Below are 25,689 nucleotides of genomic sequence, written 5' to 3'. Positions count from 1 at the left end.
TTACCATTTAGTGGTCAATTGTACGGAATATGTACTGTACTGCGCAATCTACTAATACAAGTTTCAATCAATCAATCAATCAGCTTTGGCGTGAGTGATGCGGAATGACAATGCAGACACGTATTGCTAACAACGAAGCAAATAGTTGTAACTGCGACTGTCAAGTTAACCAAGTTTTTGTAGAACAACACACGCCTGTGGTTTTAGCACTCAAAGCCCAGTTCTAACTTAGAGGAATTAACCAGGATGTGGCGAAGTATTTCCATGTCGTGGCCGGGTGACGATCATAGCAATGAAACTTGGAGGGCACAAAAAGAGGGCGAAAACAAAAGGTATAAAGTAGAATAAAAATGAATCATAGGAGCAATATAAAATATAACATATATGTGATATACTATATTATTATATTATATTATATTATATTATTATATAACATGTACAATATATGACAAATCCCAATTACCATGTACAATATTACAGTATATGTAACAGTTGCAGCATAAAATAAAGAGTAGATCCAGCAGAAAATATGCATTATAAACAAAGAGAGGTAGCTAACATAGAAGCGGTTAGGCAATAGACAAATATCATCTATTGCTCTATGGCACGTGATTATACAGCTGGAAAGCTTTGGATTTGTGCAGATGTATTTGTTTGCGTTTAAAGCTGTTCATTATGCATGCAACAGACTTTGGAAGGGATGATTTTATTGTGCTTCTCAACTTTTTGTGTAAATGTTAGAAGGAATAACCCATTGTTCTAATATCAGTATCACACATTGTGACGTCTCCTGATGATTAGATTTTATTTATTCTTGTTAGCCGCTAATTTCTGATACAGCACATTTCAGCTCTTACAGTGGATATTCTTAGTGTATGCATTTTGTAAGTGATTTTGTAAGTAAATATCAGAATAATAAGATTTCAGTCGACAGTGTTTATGCTCCTGCTCATTGTTGTTAGACAGGTTGAGTGAAGGATTATGTGACAATTGAACTCCTGTGCCAACAGGTTGCATACAACAGGCGGTTAGCAGCACAGCCTCCCACAGCCTGTGTGCTCGAGGTCAGTGTGAGGGGTGTGAAAATCAGTGTCCAGGACCAGTGTCACTCTGCTCACAGGGTAAGTGTACATATTGACCCATAAACAGGATAAGAGTTAGAAAAGAGTTGGTCAATAATGTATAAAATGTTGGCAATATTATGCTACTTACTGTTCAGTCTCAGTAACCGTGGTATAGGTCTGATTTAAAGCCCATGGAGCACCGAAGCTTAAACTATACAATCAATCAATCCATCAATCAAAGTTTATTTATATAGCCCTTAATCACAAGTGTCTCAAAGGGATGCACAACGACATCCTCGGCTCAGATCCCACATTAGGGCAAGAAAAAACTCCACCCAATGGGATAAAATGAGAAACCTTATGTTTTTAGAGTGCCACATAGTATACGGCTTGAATGGGAAACAAGTGACAGCCTATAGTCATTTACATATTTGTTTTATTTTTGTTCGGTCTCTGTCAGGGAGAACAGTGTTTCCATTTCTTCCATTTGAAGAACATCTCCTTCTGTGGCTGCCATCCAAAACACAGCAAGTAAGTTAAGGTCCCACACTTTTGTTATGGTATTACTTACTCTCACAGTCTCACAGTTAGAGGGGACCTATGATGAATTTTGCCTTTTCTGATTCATAAATGTTATTACAATGTTGGATCGTCGTTTTAACTATGCTGACACATCAAATCATAAGGTTCATGCATTTTGGCGTGAACTTGCATGCGGTTTTAGATGCCTCTGTTCGCGGAGGTGTGCAGTCTGGTTACATTGGTGATGTCACAAGGACGTAGATCTACTTATTTAGAATTTAAGTCAAGCTCTCAGCTAGAGGGGTAGGAGCTCCTTCTTCAGGCTGTGAGGAAACAGAAAAAAAGCTAAAATATTATTTTCATATAATGTTGGTATGCGCATGCAGTGACATAAATGTTGCTGAAACAGCTTTTTTATGCAGGTCTTCATACCTAATATTGTGACTAAGTCTACCGGTAAATCTATATTTAAACAGTGTACATTTTCAAAAGATACATTAGGATTAGGGATATCACTGTATCAAAATGTCACGGTACAATATTATCCCTGTATTAAGCCCACAGTACGATATTATTGTGGTATATGTCCCCCCCCAAAAAAGACTTAAAAATGCCTTAGTGTGTAAATTGAAGTGGCAGGAATGTTTAGGATAAACACACTTACTGTAATTGAACGTAAACATAATGCTCAAATGTTCTAATCATATTTATTACCTCAAACATGTATTTTTAAGTGCAAAGAGTAGTGCAGGAACATCCAATGTTACAAGAAAATAATAAAAATAACCTACAGTTGAGTGTCATTAAATTGACATGGTAAACATGCAGTGTAAAACAATTATGTTAATTTCTGTGTCTTTCAAATTTTACTTTCTAAGAAGTTGTTGACATGTTTTTATATCAGTATGGAAAATGCCGTTTCTAAGAAAAGTTAACTCACAATTTAACTTTTAATAATGTAAATACCTCAGAAATTAATGTTTAGCCTCGCTGGCTTCAAATATATATTTGTCAAGACGTGGACTATAGAGTGGTTGTTTTCCCAAGATGCAAGTGAACTTGGACCGGACATGGCGTGAGGGTAATGACATCTTTTATTTTTACACTAACAAAAAGGAACAAACAAAAGGCGCTCACAGCGGAGGTACAAAACGTGGCTATGAAAATAAAACACTCGCATGAAGGCAGAACTATGGAAAAAACAAAACTTGCAAACTATGGCCTGAATAAAGACAACTTACTTGGAACGAGAAAAGGACATGAAAAAGAGCAGCATGGATATCAACAAGGGTGTGTAGAGAGTGATGTCGCCAGAAACACAGCCTGGCAACTCGAAGCTTAAATAATAGTGACATGATTAGTGAAAGCAGGTGCGTGACTCAAAATGTGAAAACGTGAGACAGGTGCGTGACATGAGGATGTGAACCAGGTGAAACTAATGGTTGCTATGGTGACAAAGCAAAGGAGTGAAACCAGGAACTAAAAAGTGTCCAAAAACCAAGCAAAGCATAACTAAACAAAACATGATCACAGACATGACAACATTCCCTTGGTGCTTGATTGAGTGTCTGTTTTGGCTTGGAACGCCAAAGTTTTTTTTTGTTTTCGCCAGGGTGTGTTCGTCTGTTTGCTAGTGTTACGGTCCCTACGTCGTGATCTAGTCTAAAAGGTACGCGCAGCATAAAAGACCTACTTGTTCTTCTTAAATAGTTTGTTTAAAAAAGTAATGTTAGTAGAAATTATAGTGTTGTTAATGCAGCGAGTCGTGGCAACATATACGAGTGCGCGGTGATCAGCTGGGCTTGTAATCCGAGAGAAAATCTCCCAAAAACTGCACTCACCAAGTTTTTGTTTGATACCGTCGTACTTCACAACATTATTGTGAAGATTTTGAAACTGCAATACCGTGGTATCTACGATACTGTTACATCCTTAATTATAGTACTTTTATAGAGGGTGGCGTGTGGTTTCATTTGCAATCTGGAATTGCAGACAGAATCCAAAATCGGGTTGTAAGAGTGACTGTGGAGCAACAATTATGCCAAAGCATATCCAATACATACATTCTCTAGACCAGTGGTCCCCAACCACCGGGCCGCGCCCCGGTACCGGTCCGTGGATCGATTGGTACCGGGCCGCACAAGAAATTAAAAAAATATATATATATGTATATATATATATATATATATTTTTTTTTATTTTTATTTTTATTAAATCAACATAAAAAACAGAAGATACACTTACAATTAGTGCACTAACCCAAAAAACCTCCCTCCCTCTTTTACACTCATTCGCACTAAAGGGTTGCTTCTTTCTGTTATTAATATTCTGGTTCCTACATTATATATCAATATATATCAATACAGTCTGCAAGGATACAGTCCGTAAGCACACATGATTGTATTTCTTTATGACCCCCCCTCCCCCCGGTCCGTGGGACACATTTTCAAGCGTTGACCGGTCTGCAGCTACAAAAAGGTTGGGGACCACTGCTCTAGACCACAATGAAGTGTTTTAAATTGAGATTAAAATCCTCATAGGTCCCCTATAAGTGTGGTTTTATGTCTGTGCCAGCTAAAAGTGACGCTGATTATTGCGCTGCAGGTATTTTGGTTTCTTCACCAAACATCCTGACCAACACCGCTTTGCCTGCCATGTGATGATGGCAGATACAAGTTTACATCCTCTGGCTAAGTCAGTTGGGTAAGGTCTACTTTACTAAGTCTTTCATATGTAGGGATGATGCTCGAACTCGGTTTTCCCGGTTGTTCGATAAGAAAAGAACCGAGTCCTTGGACTCGAATCCCTTTTTGAGAACCGGTACCCGTTATCGAGACCACTATAGTAAAGAAAAAGAGTTGGTTCTTTATTCAAATCCCTGGGAACGAATCTCGTCCCGACAAGAAATGCCCCGTGGGACATCACAAGAAATGACGTCACGTAGCTCAGTCATTTGTCACGGACCGGGTGCAGCGTGCTGCGGTTCGTTCCCGGGACGCAAAACTGACGGCTCCGGACGAAAGCGTGCAGGTAGGAGATGATTTATTTCTCATAAATCATGCACATTACAACAGACAGGAACGAAACAAAAGGAAAGCGTGCCGTTCGCACGAGAAGCTAAAGCAAAAACTTACTTAGCACAGGAATACTAGAAGCTAAGGTAACTTTAGCACAGGAATCATGAGCTCGAAAAACCAGAATGCCAAGGTAACTGTTGCAAATGCAAACAATGAAGCCACGACGAGTGACCGGAAAAGGCAGGCTTAAATAGAGTCTCTGATGAGCAACAGGTGCGCGTACAAGGCAGGTGAAAATCATAAGTAACCATGGTGACTAAAACAAACCCCCGAAGTGCACAAAACAACTAAGGAAGTCCAAAACTAACAGAACATAACTAAACAAAACATGATCCGACCACATCATAATACATCACAGTTTCATATCATTTCACTTTACAGGAGTAGGAAGAAGTAAAGCTTATTTAATCCTACCCCTTTCCCACTTCATAGCGTTTACAAATATATACATCATTTACTGACCTTTTTATAATAAAATATCTGTGAATTAGTATATACAATAGTTTTGTAATATGTAATTAATTCATTCAGTCATTATTAATATACTGAGATGAAGAATATCTTATTTTCAATAAGGTTGAAAGTATTTCTCATAATTCTTCTCCTTTGTACTTTGTAAGCACTGGATCATATCAGTACAATGTTTAACTTATTTACTTAATCCATTCCATCATTTAATTCCACATCATTTTAGCTGATTGCAATTTTACCAAATCATCGAACTTTAATATTTTTGACTCAATAAATAAAGTGTTTGTATGTTCTCTATATCCAACATTATGTATCAGTCTAATTGATCTTTTTTGTAACACGGTTAACGAATGTAGCGCACATTTGTAGTTATTTCCCCACATTTCTACACAATAACTCAGATATGGTAATACGATAGTAGCGAGCAGTAGAGAATGTGAAGTGATTTGTTAAAACAAATATTGTGTGTTTTTTTCCATATACAACAACCTATCTGGACTCGATAAGAGAATCGATAAGGAATCAGTTCGACGAGAGGATTCGATAATAGGCTCAAACTCGATAATTTCTTATCAAACATCATCCCTATTCATATGTTCTGTAACAATGGCTGATAAATATGCTGCAGCAAACAAATTGATGGTCAAATGAAACCTGTGATTCAATCAAAGTGAAACATTTTCAAATGGATTTTTTACTGAACTGAACCAGAGAAAATTGCCTCATTGCGACACATGCATAATGACGTCCTAGGTACCTTATCAATACAAATACTCATTATTCAGAATATTTCTTTGAATCCTCTGTTTTGTCTAATATCTGCACTCTTGTATGTCTCACAGGAAGGCCTTCCAGCAGTATTACAAAGAACACATTGGCTACTCTTGTCCTACTGAAGACATCTTTATTGAATAGCTCACCTTTTTTCCTCGTTGTGACAGAATGTGTTAACTATTGATGATGTGCACGTCTCGGAGGTCTATTTGGGTAGATTCATCATCCAGGTCAGTGTAATCTACAAAGGCTGAATTGAAGGCAATTGGAATAGGTACTGGACAAGTACAACACACATAACCGTTTGTTGCATAGATAGGAGTTTTGCAAACACAAAATCTAAATGCACTGCAAACCCTGCAACACCCTCAGACACGTATGTCCTACACTCGAGAGAATATAGACAAATCTAAATGTGACACCGAACAAACTGCTCGATTCTCACTTACCGTATTTTTCTGACTATAAGTCGCAGTTTTTTTCATAGTTTGGTCGGGCTCCAGTGCGACTTATATATGTTTTTTTCCTTCTTTATTATGCATTTTCGGCAGGTGCGACTTATATTCCGGTGCGACTTATACTCAGAAAAATACGGTACTTTCTATTTTCAATTTATCTTCCAAATGTCATATATTTTAGCCAGCAAACTAGCACAACTACCTTAATCAATGATTAGATTTGTATTCCCGGTTACGTCACATGTTTGCGGGGCAGAGTTCATATGACTTAAAGGACCCGTAGCGTCAAGATGATCAAAATTTCACTACAAAGTCCTCTTTATATATTTTTTGCCCCTGAAAATGAATCGGGAAGTAATTTCCCATAATATCAATTAGTTTTTGAGTAATGAGTACATAACTAACTTTACTTGGAACGCCTGCTTTCCATCGCCAGACTCGATATGCTGCCCCCTCTTGGTGTGACGTCAATTACAAAACTGGAGCCCATTTCCCCGCACTGACAGTGTGGATAAAGTCATATACAATTATTATTTTGATCATTCACCATAATTGCATGTTTTTGTCGCCCTGGTCCATAATTATTTCTAAACTAATATGGTTGACATTATGAGCAAAGAAGAACTATCAAAGAACTCCCATTTCCGGACTTCCCTGCTCTTCTATAGGCACAATTGCTCGTGTTTCCTCATTTTTCTGCATTTCCTCAAGCATCTTGAGGAAAACTAAAATACTGGCATCTTTATTGCTTTTCTCTCATTTTTGAGTGCTGCATCTGCTCTTTTCTCCATTTTTCCAAATTTTTTGACTCAATCTTTCTTCCCTCGAGGGTGCTACTAAATCCTGAGATTGCATTTGACTTGAGTCTTTTACATATTTTCCATCCAAACTCAGATCAAAAGCATTATTCTTCGAAGTCAGAATCATTCAAATGATTGCTGCAAATGACACTCCACTCGCTTGGTCTGTCCTATTTTGTGAGATCCATACTTCCCTCATATTCCCATCATTTGGAAATGTATGCCGGCAGACCCCTTCTTTAGTTGTATTGATACAACCTGCAACAATGCATCTGGCGAATATCTTGAAAATTTCCTTCAAAAATCTGCCCGAAAATAACGTGATTCGGGATGAAAATGCTATCAAAACATTTAGGGCCTGATTTACTAAAGGTTTGCATGTACTAAAACACGTGCAAACCTGATAGCACATGCAAAGTTGATCTACTAAACGTGTGCAAAGTGAGCAGAATAAGGCGTGCCATCCATTTTGCGTCTCTGTCTTCATTAATATGCAACACATACTCAAATAATCAAAACACCCACAATACAGGGAAGAGAAAATGCAAATATAATTATTTAGCAAGAACAACGTAATTTATCAACACTCATCACAGTTTTGCGAGCACTAATTGGCGTTTTATTTAGCACGTGTCAGAAAGATATGCAAACTGACAGTTCAACACGTGGCATTTTGGATGGTCAGAAACAAAACATATTAGACATATCGTTTATTCAGCAATTTCCTTTTATGATGTTATTGCTGCTGGATGACTTATGGGGCTGATTAGAACACATTCAATTGATACGTTTTGGTGTCTGCAATTTCTATTTTATTTAGTAAATATATTTGCTCCAGCCCCACTGCAACCCTAAAAGTGACAAGCGGTAGAAAATGGATGGATGGATTACTATAATATATGTCTTTTCATGAAGCACATTTTCTTGCCTTTAAGTCATTCCGGATGCTGAATGTGGAAGTGAAAGAAAAGTGTCAGTGTGCATATGTTGTCTTTGATTGCGATTCAGAAAAAGTGTTACACAGGTATGAGCATGATAACATTAGACTTAGACTTAGACAAACTTTAATGATCTACAAGGGAAATTGTTCCACATAGTAGCTCAGTTACAAAGGATGGAAAGAATAAGGATGGAAAGGATAATGCAAACAATGGCACAAAAAGTGGGCGAAAACAAAAGTTATAAAGTATAAAATACAAACAAAATATTAATAATGAATAATAAATAGTAATAAGTAATAATTGATAATAAATAAAATAATAGGTATAAAATAAACATGAATGTGCAGTGAAAAATGTGGTAAAAAAAGCCCCGTATGCACGCACAAACGTCATTTAAATAAGGCGGTCTGCACACTTTACAATTGCACACGCAGTGTTAGTCAATCACATGCAACACGCACACTAATAGTACACACCATTTTATTCTTTGTACACGCTATATAGCGTTTGGTATGTGGATCTTAGTCAGTCAGGCCCATAGTACGCAATATGAAATATATGCAATCGCCTCCAGTCTTCTGTAGGTGACGTCAGCAGGCTGATGCCGGCCCGCCCACATTTTGCAGCTAAAAGTGGGCGTTCCAAAATGTGCTGAAACCCGGCGTCCCCAACCTTTTTTGCACCAGGAATCAGTTTAATATACGTAGGCAATAATTTTTACGGAGTGAACTTTCACCTATGGCAGATATACAGCTACAATAAGTGCATTGAAAATACAACTCTCCAAACCGTTGAATTAGTGGGAGCCCTGAGCTTGTTTGTTTGCAATGAGATGGTTTCCGCAATGTAGATGTATATATTATATACTATTTGTATATATGTACCACAATGTTAACCATATCAGTTTTGAAGTAATCATGGACCAGGTTGACAAAAACATGCAAATAAATGGTTCAAGTAATAGTTTTATATGCCATTACTTATCCACACTGTCTATGTGGGGAAATGGGCTCCAGTTCTGTAGATGACATCACACTAAGAGGGGGTGGCATATTGAGTCTGGCAATGGAAAGGGGGCGTTGATGGTACAAACCCCGTTTCCATATGAGTTGGGAAATTGTGTTAGATGTAAATATAAACGGAATACAATGATTTGCAAATCCTTTTCAACCCATATTCAATTGAATGCACTACAAAGACAAGATATTTGATGTTCAAACTCATAAACTTTTTTTTTTTTTGCAAATAATAATTGACTTGGAATTTCATGGCTGCAACACGTGCCAAAGTAGTTGGGAAAGGGTATGTTCACCACTGTGTTACATGGCCTTTTCTTTTAACAACACTCAGTAAACGGTTGGGAACTGAGGAGACACATTTTTTAAACTTCTCAGGTGGAATTCTTTCCCATTCTTGCTTGATGTTACAGCTTAAGTTGTTCAACAGTCCGGGGGTCTCCGTTGTGGTATTTTAGGCTTCATAATGCACCACACATTTTCAATGGGAGACAGGTCTGGACTACAGGCAGGCCAGTCTAGTACCCGCACTCTTTTACTATGAAGCCACGTTGATGTAACACGTGGCTTGGCATTGTCTTGCTGAAATAAGCAGGGGCGTCCATGGTAACGTTACTTGGATGGCAACATATGTTGCTCCAAAACCTGTATGTACCTTTCAGCATTAATGGCGCCTTCACAGATGTGTAAGTTACCCATGTCTTGGGCACTAATACACCTCCATACCATCAAAGATGCTGGCTTTTCATCTTTGCGGCGATAACAATCTGGATGGTTCTTTTCCTCTTTGTTCCGGAGGACACCACGTCCACAGTTTCCAAAAACAATTTGAAATGTGGACTCGTCAGACCACAGAACACTTTTCCACTTTGTATCAGTCCATCTTAGATGAGCTCAGGCCCAGCGAAGCCGACGGCGTTTCTGGGTGTTGTTGATAAACAGTTTTCGCCTTGCATAGGTGAGTTTTAACTTGCACTTACAGATGTAGCGACCAACTTTAGTTACTGACAGTGGGTTTCTGAAGTGTTCCTGAGCCCATGTGGTGATATCCTTTACACACTGATGTCGCTTGTTGATGCAGTACAGCCTGAGGGATCGAAGGTCACGGGCTTAGCTGCTTACGTGCAGTGATTTCTCCAGATTCTCTGAACCCTTTGATGATATTACGGACCGTAGATGGTGAAATCCCTAAATTCCTTGCAATAGCTGGTTGAGAAAGGTTTTTCTTAAACTGTTCAACACTTTGCTCACGCATTTGTTGACAAAGTGGGGACCCTCGCCCCATCCTTGTTTGTGAATGACTGAGCATTTCATGGAATCTACTTTTATACCCAATCATGGCACCCACCTGTTCCCAATATGCCTGTTCACCTGTGGGATGTTCCAAATAAGTGTTTGATGAGCATTCCTCAACTTTATCAGTATTTATTGCCACCTTTCCCAACTTCTTTGTCACGTGTTGCTGGCATCAAATTCTAAAGTTAATGATTATTTGCAACAAAAAAAAAACGTTTATCAGTTTGAACATCAAATATTTTGTCTTTGTAGCATATTCAACTGAATATGGGTTGAAAATGATTTGCAAATCATTGTATTCCGTTTATATTTACATCTAACACAATTTCCCAACTCATATGGAAACAGGGTTTGTATATACTATATACCATCAACCTGCCCGGCCCACTATAAGCACTTGTTTATAGATGCACTGTATAATAAAACTCCTGATAGGAAGTCACCATTTGTTGTATCCTTGTTACATGGGACAATGCACATTAATGAACATATCAAATGTAAATATGCCATATTGTAGCCAATGGCTATTTTTCCATTTGCAAATTTTTCCACTGCAAATGGAAAAATAGCCATTGGCTACAATATGGCATATTTACATTTGATATGTTCATTAATGTGCATTGTCCCATGTAACAAGGATACAACAAATGGTGACTTCCTATCAGGAGTTTTATTATACAGTGCATCTATAAACAAGTGCTTATAGTGGGACAGGCAGAGTTAAGTTTTAGAAAATGCGTTTATAAATCATGTAATGTTTCTGTGTGGCCTGGTGGCAAATGTGTAATGGACAGGTACTGGTCTCCAGAGCAGTGGCAGGAGTACACTGCATTATAAAACAAGCCTAAAATCATTACTGTGTCTATTTTGGGGGAAACTTTACCTGTAGACATCATTTTTAAGTGCAGAACTATGAAATAAGTGTTGGCAGCCCCTCAATCAGATTTGCCCCACAGCCACTAGGCTTTTTGAATGACAACCCAGTGTATTGGGATTTTTTTTTCAAAAACAGTACTATGAAGAGGGCACAGAGGAAGAATTCTATTAGTAACGGGCGAATGGATACATGTTAGTGACCGTCACTTGTCATTAACTTCTACATCCAAGTGGAATAACCTCCCTTTAACTGAGGTTTGTGTAAGAACTTGTCACCAGCCTTTAGATTCCCATGAAGACATCTTTGGAATGAAGAAGTCCAGTCGCCCTTGAGTCTGTACTGTATGCATCCATCTGCTTTGTCCCACAGTCATGTCTGGATGGATGTTTGGGACTCTTAAGATACAGCACAACTGCCCTGATAAAGAAGTACTTATACCTACGGTGTCATGATGAGAGGAAAAACAAAACATCTATCACAGACACTCCAGTGACAGAAAGGTGGGTTAGATCATCACTGTGCAGAATAACCTATGAAAAAAGTCATATCATAAGCTCTAATGTGGTTATTTTAGAGTGTGTTCTACAATGCATCATCATAATCAAAAAGGGACACAGTGTATAGGTAAGTGACAAATACAATCAAAAATATGAAAGCTGCAGAAGAAGAGGGATGGTCACTTCATAACAATAACAAAGTTGAGATGAGGCAGTTTCAAAATGAGCACATGTCTCTTTAATGCATAGCAATGAATGAGTGAATGACAAACTGGTTCAACAGTAGGAATGGATGATTGCTCCTAATTTAACATGCTTTAATATAAAGGAATGAGGTGACGACTGACACAAATATAAAGGTGGGGAAGCAGGAATGGTCCCTACCAAGGACTGATAATGAAAGTACCTAAAGGCCTACTGAAATGCGATTTTCTTATTTAAACGGGGATGGCAGGTCCATTCTATGTGTCATACTTGATCATTTCGCGATATTGCCATATTTTTGCTGAAAGGATTTAGTAGAGAACATCGGCGATAAAGTTCGCAACTTTTGGTCGCTGATAAAAAAGCCTTGCCTGTACCGGAAGTAGCAGACGAGTAGCGTGACGTCACAGGTTGTGGAGCTCCTCACATCTGCACATTGTTTACAATCAAGGCCACCAGCAGCGAGAGCGATGCGGATCGATAAAGCGCCGATTTCCCCATTAATTTGAGCGAGGATGAAAGATTTGTGGATGAGGAAAGTGAGAGTGAAGGACTAGAGGGCAGTGGGAGCGATTCAGATAGGGAAGATGCTGTGAGAGGCGGGTGGGACCTGATATTCAGCTGGGAATGACTAAAACAGTAAATAAACACAAGACATATATATATATACTGTATTAGCCACAACACAACCAGGCTTATATTTAATATGCCACAAATTAATCCCGCATAACAAACACCTCCCCCCTCCTGTCCATATAACCCGCCAATACAACTCAAACACCTGCACAACACACTCAATCCCACAGCCCAAAGTACCGTTCACCTCCCCAAAGTTCATACAGCACATATATTTCCCCAAAGTCCCCAAAGTTACGTACGTGACATGCCCATAGCGGCACGCACGTACGGGCAAGCGATCAAATGTTTGGAAGCCGCAGCTGCATGCGTACTCACGGTACCGTGTCTGCGTATCCAACTCAAAGTCCTCCTGGTAAGAGTCTCTGTTGTCCCAGTTCTCCACAGGCCAATGGTAAAGCTTGACTGTCATCTTCCAGGAATGTAAACAATGAAACACCGGCTGTGTTTGTGTTGCTGCAGCCGCCCCCAATACACCGCTTCCCACCTACAGCTTTCTTCTTTGCTGTCTCCATTGTTCATTGAACAAATTGCAAAAGATTCACCAACACAGATGTCCAGAATACTGTGGAATTTTGCGATGAAAACAGACGACTTAATAGCTGGCCACCATGCTGTCCCAAAATGTCATCCACAATCCGTGACGTCACGCGCAGACGTCATCATACCGAGACGTTTTCAGCAGGATATTTCGCGCGAAATTTAAAATTGCACTTTAGTAAGCTAACCCGGCCGTATTGGCATGTGTTGCAATGTTAAGATTTCATCATTGGTATATAAACTATCAGACTGCGTGGTCGGTAGTAGTGGGTTTCAGTAGGCCTTTAAGAGCAGGATGCAGTGGAATGCATTGAGCACAAGTAGTGGTCCAAGCATCTCACAAAAGACATGACAATCTAAGAAGACATGTAATAATGTGGCAACAAGCCAAAGCCACACCTGAATACTGTAGCACGGTATTCGCCAATCTAACGCCAACAAAACGGAACATCAATTCAAAACACCGTAGAAGTTTCTGACGAGATATAGAGTACAAGACCGGACGTTCACATGACGGCATGAAGTTTATCCTCAGCAAGCTGCATCGTTTTATGTGCGTGTGAAGTCAGGTTAACTGCTTGGATTGCATTTACTGTCATTAAATTGTCTTTGGCATTCCCTACTGTTCATAGAACTTAGTGCTCTAGTTCCTAATATATAGTGGCCCTGTTCTTTGCACATATGACAACAAAGTGTGCTTTTTTTTGTCTTTATTGATCCATATTTACAAGTACATACAGTATTTGTATCTTACAACTACCTAGACAATCTAATGTCGGCCAAAGGTTCCAAAATGACTTGTTTTTAAGTGTTTTTCCCGACATGACGATTTTTCTTTAAACTAATGACAGGGCCCAGGTGACTCGGTGCAATCGATTCAATTGTGTTTTCTTGTTGCATGCTTGAATCTGACATCATGAAGTACTCGCTTAGTATTCGACTAGAACTCAACATGGCAACGTTTTGGGTAAACACATGTGAAGGAGCTAAATCAGGGCTGTCCAATTTGGCCATCATGAATTTATATGCTGCCGGTGTTTTGTTTTCATTTTGTGGACAACATGAGTAAATCAGGTCTATGACCACTTGTCATGCTTTGAATGTAGGGAAGTGCAGCATTTACCTATATGACCCAATGCAAACAACCTTCCCTAGTCATGGTGCAAAAAAAAAAAAAAAAAAAAAAAAAAAAAAAAAAAAATCTAACCAACACAAAATGCCGACAGACATGGTCACATAAAACAATATAACACAATTTGTGGATATTATACAAATGTCAATGCACCATAAAACATTTTATAAATTACACTCATTACAAAGTAAATTGTAATCCATTACAAAGCAAAAATGAAAAACACTCTCACCACACTCCATGTTTGGTGCATTTTAACTGCTTGATATTTCTGATGGATTACAAAACTTTAAGGAGCTTGTCAAAGAAGTAAACAAGGTAGGAGTCCAACTTTCACATGATACTATTAATATCCAATTATATAAATATAGTTACTATTACAATACTGTTCCAATTATTATATTTTTTAGATGAAATAAATACCGAACAAGTTATAAAATATGACATCTCATCGGACTTTTTGCTTTAATTTTGCTTTGATCACAATAAAAATGGTAATACATTTTACAATGAATAGATGTTCTTTGTTTTCGTTTAAAGTACATTTGGGGTAATTAGCAAGTTATTTTCAAACAAGGGATATATTTATATACTGTACTTTATACCAGGGGTGTCAAACTAATTTTAGATCGGGGGCCACATGGAGAAAAATCTACTCCCAAGTGTGCCGGACTGGTAAAATCACGGCACAATAACTTAAAAATAAAGACAACTTCAGATTGTTTTTCTATGTTTAAAAATAGAACAAGCGCATTCTGAAAATGTACAAATCATAATGTTGTTGGGTTTTTTTTACACCTACATGTTGCAGTTAATAGTATTCTATCTTTTATTTATACTTTCTGAATAAATTATGTGATAATGTTCATTAGTGTTAATTTTCAATCTATCAAGATAAAAAAAATAACATCAAAATCTAATTACAGGATGTTATTTATGTAGTTTGATCATTTTCTTTGACTTGTGCACTAACAGCATGTGTTTTTTGTTGTTGTTTTTTTTACATATGTAGCATCATCTACAAAGATACAAAGAATTGCTATTGCGACATCCAGTGGACACATTTAGAACAGCAGTTTCTTCCGTTCTAAAATTTCGGCAAATTTTTATACTTCGCAAACCCATCCCGCGGGCCGTATGTTTGACACCCCTGCTGTATACAGTACATAACATGACACATCTCGGACATTATTTAGTAGTATTTTAGAAAAAAACATCAGAGATGTGTTCTTATAAAATAAGTGCTGTCAAATGATTCTAAAATCAGATTAACCACTTTTGAATTTTGAATTAATCATGATTAATCACAAGCAAGTACTCACTTGCGTGATTTAAATGAACTTAAAAAAAGAGCCCAATATTTAGACACGGATTAAATTTTATTGTCAGAATGTCATACAGGAACATCTTTAAATGTACTACTTGAATGCACTACATTTATTTGTTCAAAATTCGCCAACAGTTTTATCGGGGCTTATTTTGAAGTGCATCAACCCTCAGCCTTTCATGTAACCATCCGCGGTTACGGCAAAGAAGTAACATAAATCCTGCGTATACACATTGCATGATTAATGCAATGCAACTTATTTTTGACAGCTCTAATCAAAATATTGACTTCACCCTGCCTATTAGAAGTACCAGGTAATACTTTCATTTATGTTTAGATTCAAGCATGTAATACACACTGAAATATTTCATACTAAAGAGTGCCTACTTATTTTTCTGTGTGACGTCTGTTTCAGCTAAGACAGCTGACGTGGATATTTCTTTCAATTATTGACAACAAATTTGAACCATAAGTCCAAATCCACATGTCAGTTGCTCCTTATGTGCCAGTGGATGTTTGTGTGCACCAGAAAGTGGCTTTTTTATTTCACCTCTTTGATTTCCGCATCTTAGGGAGGGATCTAATGTACATAATTGATAATATACATCATGTAAAGAGACTGTATGTATGTATAGAAGCTAATATTCTATATATGTTTGACCAAAATCCCGAGGAAACACTGCATGTTATTGATGTTGATGATGCACAGAGTGGTGCTGATGATGGTTATACTTGTCAATAAATCACATTTACAACTGCATTTATTGAAATGATTCACGCATGGCGCACTTTAGAAGCTTCCATTTTCCAGCAAATATGAGAAATCTCAAGTCAGTTTCAGGTACATCTCGAATAATCAAGGGTTTTATGTAAATGAGGATCTCTATACGTGTCAGGAAATAAATAAAGCACTATATTGTACAGTTCAGTGTGCAGGGGCGTAAATAAATAAGTGATTTTACAGCACATTTGTTCACGCAAGTCCTCATTGACTTCCTCGTCACTATTCTGCCATAAATGAAGCTTGAGTGTGAGTTTAGAGAGGCAAGTCAAAGGTCACACGATTCAAGCGTGAAAGGCTCAGTTCTCAGAGGAGTCCGTCTCCTCCGTGGAGCCGTCACTCTCCACCTCCATCTTCCTCCTGTGGTGGATGTTTCTCCTGGGGGAGGCCTTCCTCTGCACCTCCTTCAGCATCCCCACTGCACTGCCGCTGCTGTTGCTGCTGGGACTGACTGAGATCTGAGCAATGCTGCGTAGATTTTTTAAGGAAACAGACAAGAAAAAGGCACGTTGAATGTGCAGTGAATACAGTTCACAGTTGGGAGAAATCATTATTGGATTCCCTGCTCATTTTCTAAGTTTACAGCCCTGACAAAGACAAGAACATTTTGGTCAGTTTATTTGAACAGAGATAGAATATCAACAACACCCAGAACAATAGCATTAAAGGTTATACAAACCCTGTTTCCATATGAGTTGGGAAATTGTGTTAGATGTAAATATAAACGGAATACAATGATTTGCAAATCATTTTCAACCCATATTCAATTGAATGCACTATAAAGACAACATATTTGATGTTCAAACTGATAAACATTTTTTTTGTGTGCAAATAATCATTAACTGTAGAATTTGATGCCAGCAACACGTGACAAAGAAGTTGGGAAAGGTGGCAATAGTACTGATAAAGTTGAGGAATGCTCATCAAACACTTATTTGGAACATCCCACAGGTGTGCAGGCTAATTGGGAACAGGTGGGTGCCATGATTGGGTATAAAAGTAGATCCAAGCAACGTTACCATGGACGCCCCTGCTTATTTCAGCAAGACAATGCCAAGCCACGTGTTACATCAACGTGGCTTCATAGTAAAAGAGTGCGGGTACTAGACTGGCCTGCCTGTAGTCCAGACCTGTCGCCCATTGAAAATGTGTGGCGCATTATGAAGCCTAAAATACCACAACGGAGACCCCCGGACTGTTGAACAACTTAAGCTGTACATCAAGCAAGAATGGGAAAGAATTCCACCTGAGAAGCTTAAAAAATGTGTCTCCTCAGTTCCCAAACGTTTACTGAGTGTTGTTAAAAGGAAAGGCCATGTAACACAGTGGTGAACATGGCCTTTCCCAACTACTTTGGCACGTGTTGCAGCCATGAAATTCTAAGTTAATTATTATTTGAAAAAAAAAAAAAAGTTTATAAGTTTGAACATTAAATATGTTGTCTTTGTAGTGCATTCAACTGAATATGGGTTGAAAATGATTTGCAAATCATTGTATTCCGTTTATATTTACATTTATATATATATATATATATACATTTATATATATATATATAAATATAGTATATTAGTAACCTATCATTTCAAACAGGTACATTTCCAAACAAAATGAAAATAGCTAAAGTTGCACCAATTTATAAGACTGGCGACAAACATCAATTTACAAACTATAGACCTGTTTCCTTACTTCCACAATTTTCTAAAATCATTGAAAAACTGTTCAATAACAGATTAGAGAGTTTCATAAATAAAAATAGAATACTCGAAGAAAATCAATATGGATACAGAGCTAATGTTTCAACTTCGATGGCTTTAATTGAAATTACAGAAGAAATTACCAATGCTATAGATAATAAAAAATGTGCGGCAGCAGTTTTTATGGATCTAACTAAAGCATTTGACACAATTAATCACAATATTTTAATCAAAAAACTAGAACGATATGGCATCAGAGGGTTAGTCTTAAACTGGATAAGAAGTTATCTAATGAACAGGAAACAATACGTGAAGGTAGGCGAACACACCTCTACAACGCTAAATATATCCTGTGGTGTACCTCAGGGATCAATACTAGGACCTAAATTATTCAATCTATATATAAATGACATTTGTAAAGTTACAAAAGATTTAAAGTTAGTATTATTTGCGGATGATACAACAGCGTTTTGTTCAGGAGAGAATACACAGAAGATACTACAAATAATAACAGAAGAAATGAACAAATTAAAAAGATGGTTTGACAAAAACAGACTATCGTTGAATCTCAGTAAAACTAAAATAATGCTATTTGGTAACAGTAGAAGAGAAAGTCAAACACAAATACAAATAGACGGAATAGAAATTGAAAGAGTAAATGAAACCAAATTTCTAGGTATAATGATTGATGATAAATTGAACTGGAAATCTCACGTAAAAAATATACAACATAAAGTAGCAAGAAACACGTCAATAATGAATAAAGCAAAACATGTTCTAGACAAAAAATCACTTCATATTCTCTACTGCTCACTAGTGTTACCATATCTGAGTTATTGTGCAGAAATATGGGGAAATAATTACAAAAGTACACTTCATTCATTAACGGTGTTACAAAAAAGATCAGTTAGAATAATACATCATGTTGGATATAGAGAACACACAAATCCTTTATTTATTGAATCAAAGATTCTGAAATTCTACGACATAGTGAATTTGCAAACAGCTAAAATTATACACAAAGCAAACTATAACCTGCTACCCAAGAATATACAACAATTCTTCTCAAAAAAAGAGGAGAAATATAATCTTAGAGAGAAATGTAATTTAAAACATTTGTATGCACGTACAACACTTAAGACCTTCAGTATATCAGTATGTGGAATTAAATTATGGAATGGATTAAGCAAAGCAATTAAACAATGTACTAATATGATCCACTTCAAGAAACTCTTCAAACTTAAAGTGTTTACAAAGTACAAAGAAGAAGAACCATGATAAACATTCTGAATTTATTTAACTCATCCATTCTTTCATTCTTTCACTCACAAAATAATCTTACTTATCTCAACATATGAAATGTAACTTACTTCACCAATTATTATTTATTTACTTATTTTATTGTGATTACTTATGGAGTATATTGTGAATAAATTGAGAACAGGAAGTGAACAAAAGTTTTAGCAACTGTCATGTAAAAGAAAAGGGGTAGGATTAAATAAGCTTTGCTTCTTCCTACTCCTTTTCGAACATGTTGAAAAGAGAAACTGGAGATTGTGATGTATCATGTTGTATACTTGCATGTTCGAAATAAACTCAAAACTCAAACTCAACTCATTTAACACAATTTCCCAACTCATATGGAAACGGGGTTTGTAGTTCAGGAGGGATTTTTTTCCCACTTCTTTTTAGAGATACTGTTCAAATCCACAATGTTTTAAGGCTGTGACTTGGTAGTGCAATAAATTCCTTCATGAATGAATGTGGGGTTCAGAATTCTTGTTTTGCTCAATCAAACACGGATGAATCTATAACCTTTATTAAAGTTAAAGTATCAATGATAGTCACACACACATTAGGTGTGGTGAAATTACACTCTGCATTTGATCCTCCCCCTTGTTCCACCCCCCTGGGAGGAGAGGGGTCAAGTGAGCAGCAGCGGTGACTGCGCTCGGGAATCATTTTGGTGATTTAACCCCCAATTCCAACCCTTGATGCTGAGTGCCAAGCAGGGAGGTAATGGGTCCCATTTTTATAGTCTTTGGTATGACTCGGCCGGGGTTTGAACTCACGACCTACCGATCTCAGGGCGGATACTCTATCCACTCGGCCACTGAGCAGGTTTGTTAATTAAAGTACCACTGATAGTCACACACACACTAGGTGTGGTGAAATGTGTCCTCTGCATTTGACCTATCCCCTTGTACACCCACCGGGAGGTGAGGGGAGCAGTGAGCAGCAGCGGTGCCGCGCCCGAGAATAATTTTTGGTGATTTAACCCCCAATTCCAACCGTTGATGCAGAGTGCCAAGCAGGGAGGTAATGGCTCCCATTTTTATAGTCTTTGGTATGACTCAGCCGGGGTTTGAACTCACAACCTACCGATCTCAGGGCGGATACTCTACCCACTCGGCCACCTGAGTAGGTGGCCGAGTGGGTAGAGTATCCGCCCTGATATCGGTAGGTTGTGTAACACCTGAAATTCTGTTGTCTCTGTTAAATAAACCTACCAAAAATATTGGACTGTTCATCAACCAGCAGGGGATCTAATAATAAAATGTTTTTGACAATATGTCATTTCTCACAGTTTGTCCAGTTCCTGGTCCAAGTCCTGGTCAATTAGTACCTCGGTCTTGCTCGGTAATGCTCCTACGGCCAACAAGCAAAGACAGAACATTTACTGTTTGTAATTATACATCTTGCTTTCGTGTGAAACAACTAAATGTGGGTCATATAGTATTTAATCCATGGGCATGAATGTCATATTCATTTTTGCCACCTCAATGATTTATTTGAACAGTTTCTTCGGAAAGTTTTTATTATGTACAGTACAGGCCAAACGTTTGGACACACCTTCTCCTCATTCAATGCGTGTTCTTTATTTCCATGACTATTTACATTGTAGATTGTCACTGAAGGCATCACAACTATGAATGAACACGTGGAGTTATGTACTTAACAAAAAAAAGGTGAAATAACTGAAAACATGTTTTATATTCTAGTTTCTTCAAAATAGCCACCCTTTGCTCTGATTACGGCTTTGCACACGCTTGGCATTCTCTCCATGATTAAAGATGTATGTTGTGTAATCATTCCACAACAGTTCAAATAAATCCCATAGAGCAGGGGTCGGCAACCTTTACCACTCAAAGAGCCATTTTGACCAGTTTCACAAATGAAAGAAAACAATGGGAGCCACAAAACTCTTTTGAAATTAAAAAGGAAATAACACTGCATACAAAGTTTTTTTTTGCTTTGTGCTATGTATAAACCAGGGGTTTCAAACACGCGGCCCGCACCTTAATATGAAAATGTAATGTTACTGCGGCCTGCGAGTTTTATATGTATGGCGCTTGACAGGGTCATACTTGCCAACCCTCCCGATTTTACCGGGAGATCCCCGAAATTCAAGTCCACTTTTCTCTCGACTGTCTGCTGATTTTCACCCAAACAACAATAAAAAGGGCGTGCCGTGATGACACGGCATTTAACGCTCTCTACAACCAGCATTGACAGCGTGCCAGTCCAGGTACATGTTGTATGCAGCTTCTGCTTGCAAACGAAAGTGACAGCAAGGCATACTTGGTCCACAGCCATACAGGTCACACTGACGGTAGCGATATAAACAACTTTAACACTCTTACTAATATGCGCCAAACTGTGTATCCACACCAAACAAGAATGACAAACGCATTTCGGGAGAACATCCACGCAGTAACACAACATAAACACAACAGAACAAATACCCAGAATCCCATGCATCCCTAACTCTTCCGGACTACATTATACACCCCCGCTACCACCAAACCCCGCCCACCTCAACCGACGCACGGGGGGGGTTGATGTGTGGGGGGGCAGGGTTGGGTGGGGGGGGGTGTATAATGTAGTCCGGAAGAGTTAGGGATGCATGAGATTCTGGGTATTTGTTGAGTTGTGTTTATGTTGTGTTACTGTGCGGATGTTCTCCCGAAATGTGTTTGTCATTCTTGTTTGGTGTGAGTTCACAGTGTGGCGCATATAAGTTGTTTATTTCGCCACCGTCAGTGTGACCTGTATGGCTGTGGACCAAGTACATACTTTCCAACCTGTGTCCGCCTGAATTTCGGGAGATTTTCAGGAGAGGCGCTGAATTTCGGGAGTCTCCCGAAAAAATCCGGGAGGGTTGGCAAGTATGACCAAGTATGCCTTGCTGTCACTTTCGTGTGCAAGCAGAAGCTGCATACAACATGTACCTGGACTGGCACGCTATTACTGCTGGTTGTAGAGCGCGCTAAATGCTGTGTCATCACAGAATGCCCTTATTATTGTTGATAGGGCGAAAATCGGAGAATAATTGCCCCGGGACATTACAGGGAGAGGCACTGAAATCCGGAAGTCTCCCGAGGGTCGGCAAGTATGCAGCTGAGCCGCATCAGAGTGGTCAAAGAGCTGCGGGTTGCCGACCTCTGCCATAGAGTGACAATGAAAACATCGATAAAGTGACAATGAGAACATCAATAATTGAACATTCAAACAACAGTATGTACAGTGCGTCCGGAAAGTCTTCACAGTGCTTCACTTTTTCCACGTTTTGTTATGTTACAGTCTTATTTCAAAATGGAATAAATTCATTTTTGTTCTCAAAATTCTACACACAATACTCCATAATGACAATGTCAAAAGTTTTTTTTGGAATTGCAAATTCATTAAAAAGCTTATGCACTTGTGCTGTCTTTTTTTTAAACTAAATTTGCAAAATATAAAAAATCACATTGTCATTAGAGGGTGTTGTGTGTAGGATTTGGGGGGACAAAAATTATTAATTCCATTTTTAAATATAACTTAACATACCAAAATATGGAAAAACAAGTGAAGCGCTGTGACGGTTTTCCAGATGCACTGTATTTATTACATGAATCTGATGAGAATGTGCAATGCCAATCTTACCAATGGTTTGGTTTATGATCTCATGTTTGGCCAGGCTCCTCAGTAAGCTGTCGTACGCCACCTTGCCACTTTCCTCTAGTGCGTCTTTTAAACATGACCTGGGAGGATGACTGCATGCACACACAAACATGTCATTAGGTCAAGTTTTTGGACAGCCATTCCTATGTCTCTCCGTAGATATTCAACAGGGTTTAAATCCGGGACCTGGTGAGGTCACTGAACAACATTTCCAAGTCACTTCTGTGTTGCCTTGGATGTGTGCTTGTTCTGTTGGAATAATGAGGAATTATGATAAATGCTGCCGCTGTTTTGTGTCATTGTATAGAAGCTGTTGCAAAACTATAAGTTAAAGTTAAAGTTAAAATACCAATGATTGTCACACACACACTAGGTGTGGCGAAATGATTCTCTGCATTTGACCCATCACCCTTGATCACCCCCTGGGAGGTGAGGGGAGCAGTGGTATGAATGATGGGTTCCCACTTCTCTGTGAGTTAAGTATCTAATTATAGAAAAGCGCAATATAAAATCTAATCCATTATTATTACTATTATTATTATAACTGGTTTCTTCCTTCAATTTTAGTCAAGGTAAAGGTTCTACAGTCTGAAAGTAATTTTTCTTTCTCTTTACTCTTCGAGGAGACGCTCCCATCAGACCACGAGCCTAAAATTACATTTAAAACTTTTGTGAATGGTTTAAAACAGGGGTGTCAAATGTACGGCCCGAGGGCCGGATCAGGCTCGTGAACAGGTTTTACCCGGCCCGCGGGATGAGTTTGCTAAGTATAAAAATTAACCTGAAATTTTAGAATGGAAGAAACCGCTGTTCTAAATGTGTCCACTGGATGTCGCTATAGCAATTCTTTATATCTTTGTAGATGATGCTACATATGTACATCAGTCGAGGAAAATGATCAAACTACATAAATAACATCCTGTAATTTGATTTTGATATCATTTTTTTTATCTTGATGGATTGAAAATGACCACCAACCCCGCCCGCCCACCTCAATCGACGCACTGAGGGGGAGGGGCAGGGGGAGGGTGGTTTGGTGGTAGCGGGGGTGTATATTGCAGCCCGGAAGAGTTAGGGCTGCATGGGATTCTGGGTATTTGTTTTGTTGTGTTTATGTTGTGTTACAGTGCGGATGTTCTCCCGAAATGTGTTTGTCATTCTTGTTTGGTGTGGATTCACAGTGTGGCGCATATTTCTAACAGTGTTAAAGTTATTTATACGGACCCCCTCAGTGTAACCTGTATCGCTGTTGGTCAAGTATGCATTGCATTCTCGTGAGTGTGCGTACAGAAGCCGCACATATCTTGTGGCTGGGCCGGCACATTGTTAGAATGGATGAAAAGCAGACGTGGCGGCAGCTCGTAGAGGACGTTAAACGCAGTGCCTTTAAGGCACGCCCCCAAGACTGTGGTCCGGGTGGACTACGAGGTATAATGACTGATGAACAACTTCATTCGATAATGAAGGTTGCCTCAGCTCAAAGCCTGAGCCCCGACATTAATGAACTAGCATCCAAGAAAAGATGGCAGGTGTCTGGCTTGGGCACATCAGATTAGATCAGTGTGTTGCAAACTGAGCAGTTTAAAGTCCTGAATGGTTGGTTTATTCATTGTTATTTTATTTTCAAATTTATTAGCCTGTGGAAAAAGTTAATGTTGATATTTACCTCAGAAGGCTGCAAATAGAAAAGAGGCAATACATTTTTATTTAAATTGTATTTGATATGCCATTGATATTTTTAAATTATTATTATTATTATTTGAAACTTTGCATGTCACTATAAAGTTATATAAGCCTTGCTTGTTCAATATTCAATGCAAAATTTGTTTGGGTCCCTACTAAAAGGTTAATTTGTTCAACCTTGGCCCGCGGCTTTGTTCAGTTTGAAATTTTGGCCCACTCTGTATTTGAGTTTGACATCCCTGCTCTAAGGACTACTGATGTTATTTTTCCACAAATATCTGTGTGTAATGGAAGTTATTTTAGTGCTTTTGTTTACATTTTCAGATTTATATCTTTGTTACATTGTTCCTATTTTTGTTGTTTTGCAATACTGACTTCTTTCTCATACAAATTGTGTGTATAATAGTGGAATTGGTTTACCTATTACATACAGTACAGGCCAAAAGTTTGGACACACCTTCTCATTTCAATGCGTTTTCTTTATTTTCATGACTATTTACATTGTAGATTGTCACTGAAGGCATCAAAACTATGACACCTGTGTAATGAAAACCCTTTCAGGTGACTACCTCTTGAAGCTCATTGAGAGAATGCCAAGAGTGTGCAAAGCACTAATCAGAGCAAAGGGTGGCTATTTTGAAGAAACTAGAATATAAAACATGTTTTCAGTTATTTTACATTTTTTTGTTACGTCCATAACTCCACATGTGTTCATTCATAGTTTTGATGCCTTCAATGACAATCTACAATGTAAATAGTCATGAAAATAAAGAAAACGCTTTGAAAAGAAGGTGTGTCCAAACGTTTGACCTGTACTGTATATTTACTTTTACCTTGTTTTAAGTTGTATTAGTCATTAGTGTTTGCATAACATAGTTGTCCTGTGTTCCCATGATCATAATCGACTAGGTAGAGGCTAATTTACAAAATGATTCAATGATCATGTCGTTTTAAG

At 38.2% G+C, this 25,689-nt stretch overlaps 2 protein-coding genes across 4 annotated transcripts in view; one reads left to right on the top strand and one right to left on the bottom strand.

Moving 5' to 3' along the window:
- The window catches only part of LOC133612399 (C-Jun-amino-terminal kinase-interacting protein 1-like), a 35,669-nt gene extending 26,576 nt beyond the window's left edge, over positions 1 to 9,093 (top strand). Inside the window, exons 9-12 of one of the 2 annotated variants that reach the window (XM_061969781.2) lie at positions 1,011 to 1,121; positions 1,525 to 1,595; positions 4,191 to 4,289; positions 5,981 to 9,093. In XM_061969781.2, the coding sequence (XP_061825765.1) occupies positions 1,011 to 1,121; positions 1,525 to 1,595; positions 4,191 to 4,289; positions 5,981 to 6,092 (393 nt within the window). In that variant the 3' untranslated portion in view covers positions 6,093 to 9,093. Of the gene's footprint in view, positions 1 to 1,010; positions 1,122 to 1,524; positions 1,596 to 4,190; positions 4,290 to 5,976 lie in introns of both variants that reach the window. The other variant, XM_061969782.2, reaches the window with a different exon arrangement.
- Positions 9,094 to 15,665: 6,572 nt separating this feature from the next.
- The window catches only part of cstpp1 (centriolar satellite-associated tubulin polyglutamylase complex regulator 1), a 28,865-nt gene continuing 18,841 nt past the window's right edge, over positions 15,666 to 25,689 (bottom strand). The window contains exons 7-9 of one of the 2 annotated variants that reach the window (XM_061969783.2): positions 23,034 to 23,143; positions 20,693 to 20,756; positions 15,666 to 16,881 (exon numbers count right to left, since the gene is read on the bottom strand). In XM_061969783.2, the coding sequence (XP_061825767.1) occupies positions 16,713 to 16,881; positions 20,693 to 20,756; positions 23,034 to 23,143 (343 nt within the window). In that variant the 3' untranslated portion in view covers positions 15,666 to 16,712. The remainder of the gene's footprint in view (positions 16,882 to 20,692; positions 20,757 to 23,033; positions 23,144 to 25,689) is intronic. The other variant, XM_061969784.2, reaches the window with a different exon arrangement.

The sequence above is a fragment of the Nerophis lumbriciformis genome, linkage group LG10 (assembly GCF_033978685.3).
Source record: "Nerophis lumbriciformis linkage group LG10, RoL_Nlum_v2.1, whole genome shotgun sequence".
Taxonomy (NCBI): domain Eukaryota; kingdom Metazoa; phylum Chordata; class Actinopteri; order Syngnathiformes; family Syngnathidae; genus Nerophis; species Nerophis lumbriciformis.
This window is presented reverse-complemented; position numbering and strand designations above follow the sequence as displayed.